This window comes from Pleurodeles waltl, chromosome 3_1, assembly GCF_031143425.1.
Source record: "Pleurodeles waltl isolate 20211129_DDA chromosome 3_1, aPleWal1.hap1.20221129, whole genome shotgun sequence".
NCBI lineage: Eukaryota > Metazoa > Chordata > Amphibia > Caudata > Salamandridae > Pleurodeles > Pleurodeles waltl.
In genome coordinates this window covers 282,343,634-282,365,768 of record NC_090440.1, presented here as the reverse complement: position 1 = coordinate 282,365,768, position 22,135 = coordinate 282,343,634, and the positions used below count along the sequence as shown (strand labels likewise).

The 22,135-nt window shown below is 43.3% G+C and overlaps 1 protein-coding gene across 1 annotated transcript in view; it reads left to right on the top strand.

Moving 5' to 3' along the window:
- The window catches only part of MYZAP (myocardial zonula adherens protein), a 584,270-nt gene that overhangs the window by 520,579 nt on the left and 41,556 nt on the right, over window positions 1-22,135 (top strand). The window contains exon 14 of the mRNA XM_069222400.1: window positions 7,014-7,685. Coding sequence (XP_069078501.1) covers window positions 7,014-7,685 — 672 coding nt within the window. The remainder of the gene's footprint in view (window positions 1-7,013; window positions 7,686-22,135) is intronic.

Here is a 22,135-nt window from a genome sequence, read left to right as displayed (position 1 = left end):
TATATATATATATATATAATTTTTTTTTTTTTTTTTTTTTGCTGAAGCAGTTCACGAGTCTGCATGTTTCCAGCTCTCTCCCTTGCATGCTTCTTCTTGCCATTTACCGAACCCCATGCTTTGTGTTGCTGTCTCCCCATGTGCTGCTTCTTTGCTGAAATTTAATTCTCATCAATGATATCATCAGTGATGTCACTGAACATATCCGGAATGACGTAATATGTAACGTCATAAGCATTTCATGACGGGTGCAAGTAACAGTTAACTTGCTGAACTGTGACTGGTAAATTTCATCATTTTGGGGGAGTTTAAAACATTACATTATGTCTGCATCTAGTGCATTTCTGAGGTTTTGTTTTCTAACATTCAATTGTTACTACCATACCTAACTATAACAACAATTTTCAGAACTGTCTTGTAAATTCTCAAACAAATGGCTGATAATTATTTTTACCTTCACATAAGGTACACAGTACTCCACCAAGGCCTGTAGAAATAATAAAAGGGTCCCAAAAGAGTCGCGTGTTTTTGTTTACTTGCCATTGTAGGTCCTACGGGAGCGCCTCAGGACCCGATAAAACCTTTAAAAAAAAGTTGTGTTTGGTATGTAAGAGTGGTTTAATTTAACTTTGAGCCTAGAGGTTTCCTCGTAGGCACAAGTAAGGAAGGTGGCTTGTTGTTTGTTCCTCATATTTCTGCATTTTTGGATGTGGCAAAGCTGCAATGCCTCAATAAGGTACTGCAGTACTTATGACAGAAAAGAAAGACATCCGACTGGTTGAATAAGTATCTTGCTGCATTTACAGGAAGTTCACACACTTATACCTCAATAGGGATATGCACTTTGGTATGTCCACATTCTGTGCTTTGCCTCAACCCTATGTTTTTGGAGATTTCTACTCTTCTATTTTATTGAGGAGCTGAACTTTAAAAAAAGAATGGCATCTGGTGTTGAAAGATCAGAGGAGCTCAATAAAGAGCTACCAGGACCAAATTCAAGTCGATCATGTGGTAGTTCTTTACAAAACCTGCAAGAGAAGAAAGTGAATGCCCGGGTACTAAAATGCAGCCTGTTCCAGGAGGAGTTTAGCAAGGGTTCTGCCAAGAAGTACTCCTTTGAAACACCTAGCATTAAAAAACACCTCTAAGCTTGGCACAGTAGACAAGAAGATTGTGCAGAGCGAAGGCTTGATGATGAGAAGACATCTACATCTACCTCTGGCCCCTTTGTCGATCCTGAGATGGCACTGTCTCTCCCGGTTGCACAAACAGAGGGATGTTCATCCACTGTATGCCAACATGGTGTTGTACTGCAGCAAGAGCTCCAAAATTGCTTAAAATGTTATTTTGTTTGCCGTGGTTGTCTGTTAGTGTTAAAATAGTTTTAGAGAGCAGAGTAGTAGGCTGTAATGCTCATTAAAAGGCGAGACCACTGTTACAAACCCGGTCTAAAGGAAGAGACTTCTAAAAAGGGATTAGTGGTTTAATAGCCTGCTTTGGTGGGCTATTGGGGTGTATAATATCCTGTTTTATAAGGCGAGAACATCACAATATAGTCATATTCCTAATAAACAAGACTACACTAACCGTTAAAGGCTTTCTACAGTATAATAGGTGTTGTGCAAAGAAACATAGCTATAAGAAGTAATCAGATCTTTAATGGTCAGTATATGTGGCATGATGGATAGTTAGGTCCAGAATTATTAATGCTTTGTGTTAGCTTTGTATTACAAAAGTAATGCAAAACTAAATCAAAGTGATGTAATATCCAATGCAAACTACAACTTATGTTTGGTAGTATCCTCAGCTAGCCAAAAGTGATTCTATTTACTGCTTTGCATTATATTGTGTGAAATGTGCATCCCGTAGGTGGTGCATGGTCTTTTACCACCAATGTGTTTTGATATTAATCACTATCTGTTACCATTGTGAGAATAGCATTTGCATCAAAATGTATGTCTCTCAAGCCACGCACAACAAGGAGACATTTCCTGGTGTCCTCATTTTTCCTTCTTCCTTGAGGGGCTATGTGGAGCGAAGACCATACACAAAATGGGCTTGCTGACCCATGTGCGGTTGGTTACCCACAGGGGGTTCACTGTCCATAAAAGGTTAAGCATAGGAGAAAGACATGCATGGTAGGATTTCAGCGACATAAGTGGAGTTGAGTTTCTGGACATAGAGGTATATCCTTGACAGATTGCTCAAAGTGTGAAGACCATGTATGCTAGGAACATGGCCATCCATCTGGTTACTCACAAAGGATGAACTATCTCCAAACGGATTATCGGAAAAGACTCTTTGTAGTATTTAAAACTGCTTGGAACATCGGCTTGTCCCTCCATGAATGGTTCATTATTCTCAGGGGCTTGCCTGTTCACAAAGAATTCTGCACAGTGAGAGAACCATGCCTAATAGGACTTATTCAATCTTAGTGAGTGTCTGGAGGGAGTGGTCTGTCTGTGCTGTGTTGTGCATAACACATATACCATGCCAACAGTAGCTTGCTAAACCTTTTGATGTTCATCGCTTAGGGCGAGTTGGATGTCTGTGAAGGGTTCATCTCAGAATAAAAGCTATGTGTAGAGGAGGTTTGACCCTCTAACTGTGCTCGGGTGTCTTGATGAAGTCCAGTGTTCGTGAATGGGCTTGTTCGCAGTGTAAATGCTGTGTGGCGGGGGCTTGCCCTACAGAGGGCTTTACTCTCCATGAAGGGGATAGCACTGGGCAGAGACAATGCATAGTAATATTTTGGCCAGATAAATTGTCTGGGGTTTGTGAAGGGCAAAAACTATCCATGAGAGGTTTTACAAAGTGTGAAGACCGTGCCCACTAGGGACTTGCTTACCCTTCTATGCTTAATTGTTGACAAGGGATTGGCTGTCTCCAAATGGATCACCAGTGGGTGAAAGCCATATTTACTAGTGATATGGCCACCTATGTAGCATCTGTACTGAGGGAAGTGGATTCTCTGAAGACATATACACAGGGCATAGTAGGGGTTTGGCCTCCTAAGGGGACTTGAGTGTCCGGAGCAAGTATGATGGTCATGAAGTGCTATACACAGGGTGAAGAACATGGGCAGCAGATGGTTGCCCACCCATGTACGATTGGTTGCCCATGAGGGGTTGACTATAAGTGAAATTTTAGTCACAGAGTGAAGGTGGTGCGTACTAGGTGTTTGGCCACTTAAGGGGGTTTGAGAGTCTGGAGGAAGTTGGTTGTCCATGATGGGTGGGGCTGTGTGCCATGGGACCCATGTGGTTAAATTTATTTTAAAACTTTTTTATGGATCCATAGGGGTCCCTCTAGTCCTCTTCTGTCTCCCAATAATCGTAAAGGGGTCAGGGTACCACATCTTTGCATGTATATATCTTAGTTGTATTGTAGTTTCAGGGCACGATTCCTGTAATGTCGGCTGCAATATCTCTGCTTACGGTGCAGCAAGCCAGTCAGATCTCTCGGTCTCACAGGACTAAAGGGGCCAACAGGAAAAAAAGCCCTCTCTGCTAATAAAATTGCTCTATTTTTGGAATTTGCAATGCAGTGGGAGCCCCGTAGTACCAGATAGTGCTATATTTTAACTGCAAATGTCTCAAAAATGATAGAACAGATTTATGCCAGATCACAAAAAGCACGCCTTTTAAGTAAAGGTTGTCATTCCTGCCAAATTTGGTGTAATTGTTTTTGGGCGTTTTTTTCTGTCTCACTTCCCAAAATTCCTCTGGAAAATTTGTATGGGGAAAACTTGTTTTGGACCCTCTTTTCTCTCAACTCCTGCTTGATGGATCACCCCAAAGCTTTCCATACAGGGGCTGAGGTTGCTGAACTTTTTTTCTTTTTGGGTAGTTTTGTCAAGATTTTTTTTAAGTGTGCTACATTTATTAGCAAAATCAAAAATGCTCTTTCTGTGGAAACTCTGACGTAACTATGGTTACAGAGTGGTGTCTGCCACTGTGTAATATATATATATATTATTTTTGGAGGGCTGCACTTTTCTGCCAAGGTGCTCCTTTTTCGAAAGCGCAATCAGATTTAAATTATTTTGTATTTAGAACTTATTAGAACTTTATATAAAATAAAAAAGGGTAGCCATGTGATTCCACTTCATGCTTTCTCCGTGAACCATAAGCAGTTGATGTCATTCTTCCGGTAAGTAGCACTGCTGCATAGTCATAGAAAACTGACTACACATAGCACCCAAAAGATTTTTCTAATACCACCATCTATTGAACGTTTTTCTATGCAATTCTGTCTATTCCCAGCGCACGTTCATTCCTAAAATGCCATACTGTGGAGTGCATGAGTGTTATTCTGATCTCTTTGCATCACACTTTAGGTTTTTTTTCCTCCTTTTTTTTTATTTGCATTTTCTCGAAAATAGAAGACATTGCACATTCTGACGCTCATGTCAGAAATGTAATACACATATAGGCATAGTGTGTCTCGGTGTTACAGTAGTTGCAAGTATAGAGACAAATTAAGTAAACAGGGATTGAGCATCGGATTGAGAAAGAACAATGAAAATGCCTCATCAAGAAAAACCGAACAATTTACCCAACAACCACGTCCCCTCTCTCTCCCTCCCCTGTTCCCCTGCTCTTGTGTGGGACACCCCAGAAATAGTAGAAGCATGAAGTCGATAAGACAATTAAATTGATAACAGACAATCACCACGCACCCTCGGTTAGACATCCGTATTCCCAGTAGGGACCGTAGATCACACTGTTTTTGATTTAAGGTGAATTCCATGTATTTCTCAAATCTACACAGCTACACTCTTATATGGAAAAACATAACACCAATAGAGTGACAGATTTTCTCTCATGTCCCCTGCTTTTTAAGTCGAGTGTGTTGTAATCTGTCTGTGGGGTTTTAACCACCCCCACCACAAGCCCATCACTCATTCATGGGCTAAATTCCTTTGTTATCATTGGTAAATACATTACGTTTGTCCCTTCTTGGGGCAGTTTTGTTACAGACTTGGCCATCGACCCTGTTACATGGATAATTGCACTTTTGCCTATACTTTTGGGTGCAAGCGAACTTCTTTTTTCTTTTGTGTGTCATGCTCATGCTGGGCGTGGCACTTTGAATTGGATTTCTTATGTCAACTGTTTTACTCTTCATTTTCAATTTATGTGGCAAGAAAAGTTCAGTTAGGAATTTACAACTCTAATAGCTCTAACTCGAGCAAACGCAAGACCCATTGTATTGCAAATGCTTGTTCTTTCTATGGGTTTCATTAGTGTCACCATCCAGACGGAACGCAGCATAACTTTTCCCTTCTGCTACTGTCCTCACCAATGTGAAACCTTAACAAGAATGACGGCGCTCTATTAGAGGTAGTTGATACATTTGAACATCTGGCGTCAGTGCATAAACAAATAATTGCTGCACGAAATTGTACCGCGTGGTTGGAAGGAAGTGAGACATGCTTTCTAAGTTCTAGTAAGAGGCAGCTGGCAGAGACATCTGCTAGTTTGTACAACGTGGACTGGGAAGTCACCATGGTTGAGTTGCTATATCTGTCATTTTAAATAATTTGTATTGTGAACAGTACCAGCTGTTTATTTATGTACTTGTCACTCTGTTCTCAGAGTGACTTCGCAGGCAGTTATGATTTTTCAGGCTACAATACTGTGCAGGACAGGGTTTGTATTTCTTATGGGAATATCAAAGTACTTGAACTTCGAGACCCATCATGTTTAATAGTTCGGAGTGAAAGCCATCCTCGTGACAAAGAACCATGGAGTTTTTTGATTGTCGTTCATGTGTGCAGCATCAGCATTGTATCGGCAGGCAGTCAGGAACTGGTGCTTACAAGCCACTCATCCAGCGTAGCTGATTCTGGCTATTCATAGCATATGGGGGTAAATATTCAGAGGTCTCCGAGGGCTCTTTTGGTTTTGATATACTAATACATGGAAGTCTCCCCTCACCACTTATATGGTTTCTGCTTTAGAGACAAACTTGCTTGATTGTCCTCAAAGACGGCAACTTACCTACTAGATCACATGTATTGAGCTCATGCCTCTCACCCTTTCAAACCAGCAACTCCTTCACCACTGGTACTTCAGTGTTCTAATCTATTTGGCCAATTGCATGTTGTGCATATAACATTACTCCAGTGCTTAATTTGTAAATAAAAAGGTGCCAGTGCCCAAAACCCTCCTCTTAAACACGCAGCTGCTGCAATTAAATGTGTGAACACGGAGATACCGAGGCGGCGTAATCCTGAAGCCATCTCGGGCCTCTTCAATCCGTATACAGCCACTCTCTGCCCCTTCAGCTCACTCTTGCAGCTTTCTAATTTCTCCCTTTGTGACGCTTTTTCATTTTTCCCTTCCTCCGTCTTTCCCATATGTGTCTTTTGCTCGCAGCAAATGCTTGAGGCAGAAGAATAAGCCCCGGCCCTCAAAAATAAGTGCCAGTGCTCAGCACCGGAAACAACAAGCACAAATTAAGCACTGCATTACTCCCCTCTCTCACATCAGGCAGTTCACACTAGCCACAAACCTCTCTCTATACACACATATACCCTTCCATGTACATCTATGTTTGGATCGCCTCCTCTGTTGTGTACTACTTTAATGCCCTCTGGTAGTCTCCTTACTCCGAGCATCAAGCCCCCAAATTAGGGATTTCATGTCTCAAATTCACCGCTCGGCCCCTCCACCTTCATTCTAATAATTTACCATCTGGTCTCCTCTTTTACAGTCTTATATAATCTACCACACAGGTGAGTGCAGTTGAGTCAAACACGTCATCAAGAGCCAAGACACAAAAATTTGATTAGCGTTATATGAAGGGTTATTTTTATTTTGAATAAAATTGCATTTTATTCGATTTTATAGAGAGTTGTGGTAGTCCATCTTAGCATGACGAGTCTGCCATCGAAACCCAGTTGACTTAGACTAGGGTTTTTTTTTTTGGTATGATTTATTTTGTATTTTTGCTAAGCTAAACAGATTCGCTCTTGGTTGACATGTCTCTATTTCCTTTGTATTTAGGTCATTCATTTCTAAACTTCCAGATAAAGGTAAAAAGATTTCAGACTTTGCTGAAACCCTGAGGATTGCCATCGCAGAGCAGGAAGAGCTGAAAAAAACAACTGATCTGCTGTCTGCTTTTAGAATTGATTTTCAGGAGAACCTTAACAATATAAGCAACAGCAAATTAAGCACTGATGCACCAGAGCCCCATGCGCAAACCATGCATGTGCGACCAGTTTTAACTTCAAGTGACAATGGCAGCGAAAACAAGCTTACTGTGACAGAAAATCAAGAAGAGAACAATTCTTTAAGTGCTTGTAACACTAAGACAAAGAATGATGTAAGCCAAAGAGATGCTACAGAGAAGATCTTTGACACAAGCAATGTAAAAGAATCGGACAAGTTTGAAAGCAGTGCCTACTCTAAAACTGCTAGAAACAGAAATACACACGATTCCCAGAAAGAATCTGAGGAACTTAACACAGATCTGCTGATAAGTGCTATCCAGCAAATTGCTATTGATGATAAACTTAATGACAATGAAACTACAAAAGGACAGCATGAAAAGGTGAAATTAAAGATAGGTGTCCCTTTTCTCTTTGACCCACAAAAGAAACTTCATTACATTGAAGTTCTGGAAAACCGAGCAGAAAACCCATTATCAGCGAGGCCAAAATTTAAACCAAATAAGTAAGTATTAAGAAAACGCAATATTATCTTGAGGCTGGAAATTTAGCCCATTTTTAATTTGGGAATGCTGATGAAACCTCATGTGCTACTATATGCTTTCAACTTAAGACCAAATCTCTGGTTCGTTGTTGTGGCTTTTTGTTAATGGAAATCAAATATGAACTTTCCCACAGTATCAGGCCCTTTGTGCCACACACATTCCTTGCACAAAAATTGTCTTCCAGGTCAGGAAACGTTTGATAGTGTGTGGCATTGATGATGTTTTCTCTCCCTGTAGAAACTGTTTTGTGCTCAGTATGCTCATAGTGTATCTGGAAAAGTAATGCATTTTGTTCCCCTAATTTGAGTATAAGCATCTTCACAATAATGACTTTGAACTGCGTAATGACTCTTTTGACCTTGTTATGACCACTCCAGGAAAGCACTGGACGGCTTGGAGTTTCAAGATCTTTTTGAATGTATTGTTTTTTTATTGTACAGCATATCACAAGCGTTTGAGTCACTGTTCTTCCGTAGTTTCCATGGTCTGCACATTGATTTTATATGGAGGTCCCGGTTTCCAGCTGGTGGGCAACCCATATGCGTTCATGATATAATGGAATAATGTATTGGATGATTAGAGGAGATTGCAAAATGGCATACAGTTAGGAGAGGCATTGGTAAAAGCTTGTTTTAGCTTGATGGCTCAGTGAATGATGGTTGTAAAGTAAGGCAGCGTGATTTGCTCACCAAAGGATGGGAGTAAGTGGGACTGATGGCAAGAGGGTGAATGTGACCTACCTCACACATGTTTGGATGATCTAATACTTATCAGAGGAAATGTGTTATTAGCATCATTAATACAAGTAGACTGTGAGTAAAATTAAGATGAGAGAGTAGGCATGCACAATGAGGATTTAATTCTTTATTGTAGTAGTTGCACAAGTGATTTGCTTTTTTACATTATATGTAGGGACTTTGTTGAACACTGATTTCAGATGAGTGGTACAAGAGTGAGCAGTTGAAGACATTTTTCGGCTTATCAATATGCTGTATATATTGCCTTGTTTGATTCTGTGGCATTCAGTACCATAGGTGCACTGAACATTTTATTGTAATCCTGCTTCTTCAGGATTCATATCAAATTTCGAAAAACATATGCAAGGTGCAGGATTGACTTCGAAGGGTGTCCTATTTTATGGATCAATCCATTACCACCCCTGCATGAGCCTTCTGTATCGAATTTTGTATTCGATAAACACAAAACGCCCAAAAAACGAGCCCTTTGTGACCATAGGCAATCTGTTTGCTTTGTTGGCGGTAGTTACGGCTGCCTCAAGTAAAGAGTAATTTCCATCTCCTTTAAGTTTGCTGATTTTGAACAAAGCCAAAAAATCCGAGCCATGCTCCTCCCTTTGGCAGATAACTCTATTGGAAATCTAATACCTTCTGAGTTTTGTGTGGAGAGGGAGGGCAGGATGGCATTGTGTGTGCTGGCAGATGGCATGAAAGTACCCTACTATATGTTCGTCCTAGGCAAGTCTTAAAAAATGATCTGATACCAAGGGCTTAATAAGTACTGTACTATTAGAAGTGAATGGGCCTTTTTATGTTTTGAGACAGTACATTTTCCTTCACAGGGATAGTTCGGACAAAGTCTTGCATTTGCCCTTTGTTCCAATATTTTATTTTCTCTTTGCCCCTACGAAGTGCTAGAAAAATGCAAACAATGCGTTGACACTGTGAAATCACTTATGATAGACAAAGGCATGCTTCCTAGCAGCCTTTTAAGCTTTTCAAGACAGCCAACAGTCCAAAACAACATTTATCGGATAAGATATGTGGCATTTTTCTGTTGTTCACACCACACAAGATTTCAGAGGGAATTTTCAGAAGTAATTTTAATAGTGATTACATACTTTCGAGAGCATCAGCATGTTTAGAATGTTTTCTCCAGGTTCCTTATTGATCCAGAATACCGGGTGCATCTGGCCAATTTGTAGACCAACTATCTGGATACATTTCTCTTTGAATCACAGGGCTTTTGAGACAAAAGCATGCAGTTAGGGTATTGGATGACATCCATGGAGCTCATAGATGTACACATCCATGTTTCACTCAGGGAAACACATTGCAAATTGGAGGTTCACCATCAGTGATCAGATTGTTGTTTTGGCTTCCCTCTGCTCACAAGGATGTTCACAAATGTTCTTGCACATCATCATCAGAAAATTAATATATTCCATTATTTTGGGGACTTATTAAAGCACATTCTTCAGCTGATTCTCTGGAGAACCTTTATGTAGTTTGAAACACTCTTTGCAATATGGGATTTTCTTTCAGTTGGAAGAAATCCCATTTCATTCCATCGCATGCATTTCAGTTAATAGAAAGCAACACTGAGAAGGACCCGAAATAGGGCAATTGTACTTGTTTTCCTACTGATCTGTCACTTTGGTCTGACTGTGCCAGAGATGTAGTCCTGATGGCCTCCGATAGCCATGGTGTATGTATGGCTCAGCTACAGATTGATTCAGAAGGAAGATCCTGAATCCCCGTCAAGGGTTGCAGTCTCTTTTCTGGTAGAGACCAGGGCCCAACCATTTGAAGGGAGATCCTTTTCAGGTCCAGACCCCTTGCATCACAGTGTCAGAAAGTCATCACATTAGCATGTTCACCCGATTGTTTTCAGATACTGGTGGTTACTCACCCTGACTGTGCCCTGGGCTTTGCTGAACAGGCCCGTGCCAGTGCTCGGAATAAAAGGTATATGGTAAAGTGACACAACTACAATTGGCAATGACAGACTCCTGTAAGTCCCTAGTAGATAAAAGGACAAGGGGATTCAAACTACCTATAAGTCCCCAGTATATAGTAGAGCAGGGCAGGTTAGAGGCCCCATAGATTTCCTGCACCTGAGTGTGCACTGCTGTCATTTTTAAAGGAAGTCCTGCCTTGCAAGTTGTCTTTAAAAAGTCAAATGTGTGCAAATTTGACTTTGGAATTTAAGGTGCTTCCAAAGTGATAATTCACCTTATTGTTACATATGTCACCCTAAGGTCTCCCCTAAATGCCCCAGGGGTGTGGGGTGCAATGCAAATATAAGCAGACAATATAACAAATGTTTAAATGCCTTGGTGAGGGGAAAACTGAACCTTTCATTTTTCCTCATAGTAGATTCTTGGCTCCATAGAATAAAATGGCAATATTTTCCATAAGCTTAAATATTGCCAGGAGGGAGCTAAATGTGCCATGAAATGGCTCAATAGAATGGTAATGCTAAATCCAACAACTTGGCATTGCTGAATTTATCATAACTAGTACAGAAAATAAGTCATAAGACTTTCCTTTTTGTAAGTCAAATTCCAGCCTGCTAGAGGCCTCTCTTGATTGGCCAGCCCTAACAAGATTAGCCAGGCTGCTTTAAGGAGGTGAAAAGTAGCCAGCACTGAGCAGAGGTTATCTGATGGGGAAGGTTGGAAGATGTCGAGGCCAGGCCTTGGAGGGGGCTGTGTAAATCAAACTGGGCTTCAACGGAAGTAGGACAGAAATAAATGCCAGCCAGGCTGCCCTCTCACCCGACCCCACAGATAGATAGATAGGATCTAGGAAAGAAATTTGCAGACGTCCAGAGAGGGAGTGTTGGTGGAAATGAGCCTCACTGGAAGTTTGGTTTAGTCAGGTCTTGCTCCTCTGGAGGAAAATTGTCCATCTTGGAGTTTTAAAGTGCAGTACTTTATGGGGCAAGAAAATGCCGTACTTTGGAGGGAACGTTCATGCTTTTGGGTGTCACTCTGCATCCTGTTGCACAAGGGTGCCCCCCCACTTGTCACTGAAGATGAATGAATAAAAGTGGCTCATCTGCATGCAACTCAGATCTGCTTCCTGAAGCCATAAGGAGAAGGACTGCCCTGCTAGAACCCTGGTCTGCAACCAAGAGGACTGCACTCTGAAGTACTGCTCCTGTTTCACACTGGAACAGCAGCCCTAAGAACTTTGCCTTGCTTTAAAAAGGAATCAGGAGTGGACACCCTGAAAGCAACAGGTTAACAGAGCTTGCCTACACCAACTATCACAAAAGTTCCCAGTCTGGTGTGCACCTAGTGGACTTTTAAGGATTTGGCCAAGTGCATTGTGGGACTTCTGGTCTTAAACCTCCGAAGACCATCTCAGAGATTCTAAACCATTGGATGTGTGTTTTGGATATTTTGAACCATTCGAGAGGAACTTCAGACAGACGTTACAAAAGGTTGGAGCAACTTTTGGGAAAAGGTCCATGAGTAGAACGACTCGTCGTCGCGAGTCAAGCCGACTACCTTCAAACGCAACTTGGCGAGGATTTCAGGTTCATCCTGCTGAAAGCTCCGGACTTCTAGGATTTGACCGGAGCCCAGCAGAAAAGCAGTCTGACGATGTTGCATCGGAATCGGCTTGCTGAGGAGGACTACACGACGTTGAAAGAGAAAAGCTGCAGAAAAGTTTCTAAGTGAAATGGTAACATTTTGACGAGGCCTCCGACTCAGTGTATCCATGCAGAGCTCCATCGTGGTCGACCTCAAACTTTGACTTTGTTCCAGTCAAGTGCAATCAGATGTCCCCGGTTTGCGATAGTGATGTCTAAGCACTAGAATGGACTTTTGTTTAATTTAATCTTTAAAAATGCATAACTCCGGTTCCCTATATTGGATTTTTGTCATTTTGTTTGATTTTAAAGATAAAAATATTTTATATTTGTATAAATTGGTGTGGGATTTTTATTGTGTGTTGTCTCGTACTTATTTATTGTATTTGTGTATTTAAATGCCTTGCATACCTGTCTCCTAAGTTAAGCCTGCCTGCTCATTGCTAAGCTACCAGGGGTTGAGCCAGGGGCTGATGTTTTGAGACTTTGACTGAGCCTAACATTGTTTGGGGGCATTATTGCTGGGTGGTTGTGCACTACTTAACTCTACTGATAACCAGCTTCCAACACACAGTGATTGTAGATTTAGCTAAGTAGACTGAAGTGCTCAACTGTGAAAGCTTTTTACTTAAGGACCTTTTGCAGAATTCTAAACATCACCCACCTAAAGTTAAGTTCTGTTAATGGTGGACCGCAACCCCCCCTCTCTCTGCCCGACAGGACATCTTTATAGATCCTCATATGCAAATCTACAGCAATGTTTTACTTACATCTGAAATGAGGAAATGTCTAATTATCTTTGTCAGTGCAGAGTCAGCATCTGAACTTAAAGGAAAGAGAAATGTGGACTCAGAACATTAACTAATTAACACTCCAGCATGGATTTTTGATTAGTCACTCCTCCCTACAATTAATGAACGAACTTGATAGCTTATATAGGTTTATCTGTGTCTGAAGAAAACATAACCACTCCGCATAAGACTAGAAACGGTTCAAGTAGGAATCTGTACAAAAGTATATGGTTGAACATTTTTCTCTGGATATGTGATCAACACACCCCCTCCACCTTTCTGTGGCATTGGATGATGTTCTGTCTTTAGTCTCATTTTTGGATGTTATGGAGGTTACAGCTGATTTCTCTATGTATTATCTTTCACTGAATTTTTCAAAACATCTTAAGTATTCTCTTAGCAGACCAAGTTGTGAGGCCTGTGTAAAAGGGTTCAATAGCGTGGTGGCCCTGCTGACTTGGTCTTCAATTTTAAGTTGAATGTGACATGCAGTTAATTGATCTAACTTCATCAAGAGATATCTTCACAACCTTCTGATGACCCCACTTGACCCCCCCCCCCGCCTTTCCCCTGCCCGCAGCAGTTCACATGTCTGGAATCCCATAGGTTGTCTTGCCACCCAAGAATCGGGTTGATCCCAGCGGTAATCATGGAATTTGTAACTTTCTATGGTAGATCCCAAGATTTAGAGGTATTTTTGAGGGCAGTCTCTAGCTATGTGTGCTGCCTCATCGGCTAGTGAGCTATAGTCCATCCCTCGAAGCCATTTCACCTTCTGAGGTGCCCACTTGGACTTTCAGTGCCCAGTTTTGCCAGCATGCACCCAATTCCAAACAATATCTGTTTTCCCTTGGACCCATACATCCTGGGAGCTCCACCCTAAAAGCGCCAGTTTAAGGTCCCACTCCATTGGAAATCTAATCACTGTTTCTAGCAATCGAAATATCCAGACCCATTAGGTCTATATCACGCAGCATTCCCACACGATATGCATTAGTGTGCCCCTGGGATCACTGCATCTGGGGCATTCAGAGCCACACCCAAGTCCCACTGTCCAGAACTTCACTGAGGTGTAGTATGTCCTATGGAAATACTTAACCTGAAGTGTGTCGGAATTGCTAGTTCCCAGGCCTCCATTTTAGTCTCCGTCCCCGTCTCCTCCTCCTTCAAGGGCTCCAAGTCGGATTCTGATTGCTCCCTTAACCTAAGCAGCTGGTCTGGGGTGTTGCTAATCTAGAACATGTGTAACCTGGAAGTGCCCTTTCCACCCTATAATCACCATCATTAATTTAGCTTCTATGGGGCTTTCCTCCAGCAATGCCCCAGCCTGCTGCTGGTATTTGTCCAGCACATGTTGGAATAGTAAGTTGAGAAAGAATTGTGATTTGTTCAAACCCATTTGACTGTTAGTTGTTCATATGACAACATGTGATCAGACCACCAGACGTCCCCAAGTTTGGAGATTCCTAGCAGATCGAACTTTCTACACCCCCAGGCCTTCACAAATTCAGAAAGCTAAGTGCCCGTCCATAGCACAGCAGTGTCTCTGGTGAGCCACTTGATATGATGCAGTGCTGCTCCCCAACAAAGGATGGGGAGAGCCAAAATCTCTGGGAGGTTGGCAGGGAGGGTGGCAATGCCTGTCCATACAAGGGGCATTCCTCAATAGGGTGGCGCCTTCGAGACGTCCCCATATCCAATTGCTTATTGGGAACAACTAGGCTGCCTAGTAGTATGGTTTCACATCCACCTCCCCCAGGTTCCGTCATAAGAGAATTGGATGCACTTTGTGTGGGATACTCTGTGCCGAACCACCCTAGGCACACTAGTTAATGCCAGCCTGCAACTCTCCAAACCACCGGTCAAGGATCTTGAAAGGGTAGTTTTGTGCAGTATAGGGCAGTTGCAGGAGAGCCACAATTTTGAAGAGAGCAATACATCCCAGCATATTCAGTGGAAGTGTGCACCACCTGGTCAGGTGTCCCTTGATTCTCCAGAGCAGAGGACTCATGTTACTCTTTCAACATGCCCTAGGGCATTTGTTGATGTGCATCCCTAAGTATTTGAACAACCCAGGTATGCACCAGTGTTTTTGGGCTTCCAACTGTATCTCTTTGAGGGCACCAGGATTATAGTTGATTTCTCCCAGTTGACTCTCAGGCCAGAGACCTCTCATATATATCCAGCATTCTCTTCAGCCGGGGGAATGATTGTGACAGGTGTTTAATGTATAGTAAAATGGTGCCCATGTATAGGGAAATGAGGTCCTCCGTGCACACCCTTCCCCCCCCCCATCCTAATCCCTTCCGCCAGTGGTTCCATTACTAGGGAAAATTGAAGAGATGAGAGGGGATAACCCTGCCTGGTGCCCCTACTTATGCCGAGTTGTCGAGATACTGGATTTTGGCTCTTCAGCTGTACCCAACTGATGAGATTATACTTCGAAACCAGTCCTAGGTTGCTTGTGTTCCAGTTCAGGGAGGTCCTAGCCTGACAGTTCAGGTTTGACTGTTCCAATTAGAGCAGGGTCAAGACTGAGTGGCATGAAGCTAGATCCAAACTGAGGTGACATGGTGTACAAAATAACAATAGCTTGGGTTGCAGCCCAAAGTAATTGCCAGTGGCTGAGATTAATTCAAACATTCCATCCATTACTTCTTGGTATACTTTAGCATTGTTAAGATACGGGTCTGTTGAGTCAGACTCTTGCACAGGGATCAGTGTATAATAATTTCACATAAGCGCAGAAGTTTGGGGCTAAAGGTCATTATTTCCAGTATTGTTTGAATTGAGTTGAAGGCCTTTTCAAAGTCCAGTTTCATGAGAGCCTTGGGATCGGAGACAGAGCACAAGTGGGCTAAAATGGTGTTCAGCCTCCAGAGGCAGTGCTGGGTGCCCCTAGTGGGCACAAACCTGTTTTGGTCATATTGTATCAGCTAGCATATCCATGTGACCAGGGGCTTTACCAGGGCCTTTAGAGCAACTTGGCCTTCAAATTCAGTATTATAATTGGCCTGTATGATGCTCATTCCATACCCTGTCTATCCATTTTGGGAATGAACATCACAGTAGCACCCCTTAGGTCCATGGGGAGCAGGGTCCTGCTCTCAGCCTTCCTGATAATCGTGGGACCAAGGTCGAGACATACTGTTTCATGAACTCTGCGGGAAAGCAGTTCAGGCCTGGTGCCTTCCCCAGTTACATTGCTTGCAGGGCAGCACAGAGCTCATCCTCAGTAAGAGAACTGTCTAGGTCTATCCTAGCCTCCAGGGAAAGCTGCTCCACCACCTGATCTGACGTGATGGTGCTCTGCTGCTCACCCAGTCCCGGTGTGGTTCATCAGTACAGATTCTCTTAGTAGTGCGCAAAGGCACATTTTCAGTGGTATATGAAACACCACACTGGACTGTGTGTAGATCTGGGGACAAACCTGTACTCTAGAAATTTGGTTGCCTGTGGAGCAGTCTCCCTTTCTCCAGGCCTTTCCCTCCAAACCTTTCCCTCCAGACTGCCCAGATGTTGCATAAACCCAGGATTCCCAAGAGGATTGTCTCCTCCCACTCACCCCGTCATGTGTGTCCAAGTGTGGGTGAACAATGACATTAAAATCATCCCCACTGCTCGCCCATTGCCTAGGGTTGCCGCATTAACCCTCGTCAGTTCTGTCATTGTGCCCACCCATAGGGTGGGAGAGATACACACTGGCGCTTCTCCGGGGCCTTCCTCCCAGGAAGTCCTTCATTAAGATTTACTGACCAACTTTTCCTGGACAACCTCCGTAACCGCCATGGGTAAGATCCTGAGCAGCAAGATAACCACCCCTCTAGCCCTCCATGAGAATCCAGCATGGGACACCCAGTTTCAGTCCCAGTTTGCCAAAAAGAAGCACCTGTCACCAAGCAAGTGGTTCTTCTGGAGCAGGAGGACTGCTGAAGCCAGTCTGTGGGCATGACTTTGGATGGCGGACCTCTTGACCTTGACCAGCAAAACGTTTACATCCCAGGACAGAATCCTGTAATAGCTGTCACCCTCTGGAACAGTCATTGAAGGTGGTGGGTCAGAGACGCCTGCTTTCACGGTTTATGAGCAAACCACTGTATTTTTGTGCAGCCAAATTGACAGAACTGTACCCCAAATAACCCACCTCTACCCCCACCCAGTACTTAAAATCCAGAAGCGTCTGTCACCCATAGAACAAACATACCCACAAAAACAATAACATTACATGAAATGAAACTAAGAGCACAGTCAGATGGTTGGTGGTTCTCCATCCCCACCCTGGCTTCTTCTGATAGGAGTCATGGAGCCCCTTTCACCCATCCTAGAATCAAGCAAAAAGCAGCAGGCCATGCGGGTTGCCCCAGGGGTGGGCGGCAACTCTAACCCAGCAGAGGACCCAAAACCAAACCCCCAGTGGAGTCCGCTTTCTGGTTGTTGCAGGAGCCCACTGAGGCAGACATCTGGGCCCTGGTTCTGGACTGAAGCCTGCTGGTCACTCCTTTGTCCACTTCATCCCCTCCTCAACTGCTTATCTGAGGGGTGGGGGGAAAGGTTCTATCTGGCCTCGTAGCCTCAGTAGCTCAGCCTGCAGGCCTGGCAGTCATTTCCTCTTACTCTTAGTCTCCCAGTCGTATGCTGCCTCCAGGCTCCCAAAGAATATAGATTGTCCTTGAAACAACACTTTAAGTTTGGCCGGGTAAAGTAGTACATAGTAAGCGTCCATGGCCCCAAGCTTCCTCTTTGCTTCAAAACAATGATTTGTGCATGAGCTGTACCTTGGTGGTGTAGTGCAAGAACAGCATCACTTTAGGCTCTGCACAACAGATGTCTTGGAGGCAACTGGCATGCTGCAGTATGGCGTCTCTACCAGCATAGTTCAAAAGCTGCATAATCATAGGGTAAGGTGGGGCACCGGGCAGTAGCCTCTGAGCAAGCGATCTGCGAGTCCTCTCTAGCACAAAGCATGTGATAGCAAACCTTCTGGGAGCATCGCTTTAAACAAGTCAGTAAAGAACTTTTCGGGCTGCTGCCCCTCTATGCCATCAGGTAGACACACTAACCACAGGTTTTTCCTTCATGAACAGCTCTCCACATCTTCTGTCTGGGGTTTAAGGAGGGTGGTCAGTTCCTTAAGTATCTTGAGCTCCTTGCTAGTAGTGCCAGCCACATCTTCTAAAGACAAGATGCACCCGTCTGCCTCCGTAGTGTTCAAAGTAGTTTCCTTAAGTTGTGATGTAGGAGGGAGGACTCCACCCCGCCAGTCTTCTTCTTAAAGTCCTTACAAAGTGGCCTTAATTACTTGGAGAATACTGGCCTGTGAAACAAATTCATCCTGTTGTGAGGGAGCAAAGTCCTGTGTGTACCCCCAACATATATTTATTGACGCATCCCTGACCAACTAACACCTCATCTTTCACCATCCTGGTGGTCATTTTGGGGTTCCCTTCCACCCCTAAGTTTCAAGGTGTCTGGGGTCACAAGCGGCACCGGGCCAAGCAGGTGATTATTGAAAGACCATTCTGTTGGGGAGTCACAAGGGGCATGGAATTAAGATGGGACAATGCTGCAATAACCTGCACATATAGGTATCCACCTTGTCCCTCACCCCTCCCCAAAGAGACCAGGCTAAATGCTCCTTGCCTCGCTACCACGGCCTGGTTGCTGCTCTAGAGTTCAGGTGCACCTACCCAAGGCGGGCGCCAGAAGTCTAACTTTTAGTGGCCCCCTTCAGTGGGCTCCACCACTCCGCCCTCCACAAAATCTGGACTGCAGCTGCAGATCTTGCCACATCAGTCTAACATGGACCAGAAAGGCCCATGCCCCAGCACAGGCCTCCACGGTCCCTGCTGAGGACCAAACCACACAGCCTCACTACTCGACCCTCTTAGATCCGAATGGTGGAGGGGGGGGGGGGGGGGCGGGGGCACCTCCCCAGCTTCCCTTTCTCTGGGACCCTCCACCAAAACAGGCCCCGCCTGTGAGTGGGCCTGCGTCCCCCGCTGCTTTTGTTAACGTATTCCCTGGTCAGTAGGCACCTGATAAATGGCCCTGAGGGCCACGTCTAGACTCGCTGGTCTCTTCGCTCTCATCGGAAGGGGAGGTTCTTAGTAGCACACAAGGTGAGAAATAGCAAGTGACTGCCTCCAGGCCTCACAGTCCGCCTCCAGCACAACGGCAGACTACAGCCTCCCAGCTCTCCCAGTCGCAGCTCTCTTCATGTCCCTGGAGGTGGTCCACCAGAGATGTGGGTTCAGACAAGGCTCTGGAGTCCAGCAACAGTCAGCTGCCTTTCATCTCTATGGCCAAGGCCCCATACCGTTCTGAGTGCTCTGCGGTTGGAGGCTCTCCACGCGGCTTGCCTGACCCACTGTCTCAGGGGAGTAGACATGCAGGAAGGGCAGCAGTGCCACCAGGCGATCTCCAGGTAGTGGTGGAGAAGTGGGCATTTATTTCCTCCATCAGTTGTTTCCGGATAAGGCAGGATGGGAAGACTGGCACATAACTAGACTAGAATGGGGCTGCCATCATGGGGTTCTAAGCTACACCCCCATCCTTGTTGTTTCTTTGAGCATCCCTAGTTTGACTAGGGAAAGTGACTTCATATTCATGTTTATTTTATTTTAATATCTTTTGCCAGCTTTCCTGCTCCTTCTTGGTAGACAATGCCCCCACTGACACCTGAAAGAACAGATTGTACACAGTGATAGTTGAACAATGCACCCTGTTACAGGATAATACTACATTTTGTGTTAATGATGAAAAGAAATCCACACAGGGCAGGCTTTTACTGCATCAATATGGGAAGCTCTATACTTGCTCAAATTAGTGAAGTAGCTAGATAGAGGTCCATGTATGTTTGCACATTTTATGAGTAGATAATCTGTTCTATGCCAACATTTAAAATGTAGTCTAAGTTTCATTCAGATGAAACTACTATTCATTCATCATCCCATGCTAATGAAAACCTTAATTTGCTGTAGATATATTTTGTCAGAATAAGTATTCTTGGTAATCATACATATATGAATTATCCAAATTAAGGGGCATTTATTCCCTTTTGTATCTGCTCTAGAAAGGGGATTGTTGCTTATGGCACATACCCTGAGAGCTAGCATGATAACTGATAAGCTATTTTGAAGCATTCATAGATCCTGCTTCTTGAAGATACTTAACATATGTGGCTCTAAACCATTATTACCTATAAGTAAATTGTTTCTCAGGGATGTGGAATTCCTATCACCCAGGACATATATTGTTTGAGGTCAAGGGTAACACGTTTTAATGTTTATTTTGTCCTTGGGACAAGTAGGCCCAACCCCATGCAGCACAAACCCTTTGGCTGCCAGTTTACAGAGAAGGGAACTGCCTGCAATTGAGGTAATATGTATGCCCAGTTGTTAATGCTGTTTGAACTTGTATTTATAGTTCATTAATTAAAAGACTTCATTATTAGGGTGAGTGTTGAAATTAAAAAGTTTTACGGTCACACTGTACTACTGGCAGTGATTCCAGTAAAAACAAAAGCGTACACACGTTTGAAAAGTTTGACAATAGGAGGCTAAGTATAATGCTCCCAGAACACACTCTGATTAGATGTAAATGTTTGCAGAAGCTTCTAAGCAAGAGTGATGATTCTTTGCTTTCAAAATAAAATATTCAGAAAAAAATGCAAGTAGGCAAAAAAACATTTTGCTACTATGAATTTTTAGGTGCTATTTATTTAAAGCTTCATTTAGTAAAATGTATTGATGCATGCTAGTATTTCCCAAAAATATTCATAATGAAAAAATCAGTGCAACCATTTTCAACAAGATTATCAGAGCATGAAAATAAACAAGCACTGGCAAGGCGAACCGGTTTCGTCAATGCGTGTCTTGTTTTGATATGGCTTTTGTAGCACCTTATTATTGTGGGAGCTGCCAGTCCCTCACCATTGTAACAACACTGGTAAAAAGAACAAAAAAAAGGTTTTGGTCTCAAAAAGCACACATTACCACCAGTGGCATAACAAAGGCCCCGCAGCCTCCGTCCAGGAAGGCCCCCTTCAGAACAGCACCTGCCCCGAGTGATTCTGGAGGGCAGGCCCCTCCATGTTCTTAGCAGGGCCCCCCCTCTAGTTTAGTTATGCCACTGATTGCCACAGTAGTTCCTGGCACTGAACAAAACTACTTTGTGTGCCAATATGCTTCTTGTGGAAGAGCAGAATGCGATCACTCACAGTAAAGCCAGCCGACGGATAAAGAGAGAAATAGAAGTTTAATGAAAACAAAATGTCTTTATTAACTCCTGACCTAATTAGAAACACAGTCCTTAAAGAAAGTCACAAAAGCGCACCCATGGTATATGTCTTTGAATTAGTGGCTTTCATAAATTCACAAGAACTTAGAGGTAGACCAGGAAATTGTACTTCTAGAAAATATTTGTGAATTGTATTTTAGCAGTAGCAAATATGCATATGTAGATTTGCTCATGTGAAAATCTCTTGAGCATTTACAAGTTTACTTTCTCTCCAACCACTTTAGTTCCCCTAACCCTGGAAGAATTTCTACATCTGCCATTGTCTGGGTAAATTTCCAACCTTTCTCATTAAGGGAAACGATTAAAGAGCTGGTGAAAGTTATTAAAACATGCAAGTTAGTAGGCTTGCAGACTAAGTCATTCCAACCCTGGAACTATTGCTTACTACTTCCTCCAGCCCCAGTATGTAGATCTGTGGAAAGGTGGCAAAATAAGGAAATTGCTATAGTAGGGATTAAAAGTAAAAGTATTCAAGCCCTACTATAGTAGTAGCCCCTGCATAATTAGAGAGGCCATTATCATTACATAATGAGATTGCTGCCATAATTTGTCACCGCACTACATGGCACCAAAGGGACAAATAGTTTTTTTTTTTTACAGGACTTGTAGATTTAAGAAGGAACCTGTCCCATGGACAAGTAGATATTTTATTAAATTCCACCCCCTGAAATTTCTTTTTAGTTTTGGCGTTAGAAAAGACATTTTGTTTTTCCCAAAATTAGTCTTTAAAAAATACATACATAGATTCAGGGGCTTTCAGTTAGCCCCATTCATCTCCTGGTCTGTTATTGCATCATTCACATTTTACTTCCACCTGTCACTGCATGCAGTATGGGGCAACAGGTTAGCCTACTTCAGTCACTGGCTCTGTTGACCGTGAGTAACTGTATTTTGCCTGTGCACTTGCATTCATCTACCTACTAGATAGTTCACTGCATCTTCATTTCTACATTGCATTTCTTTACTTCTGACAACTGCAG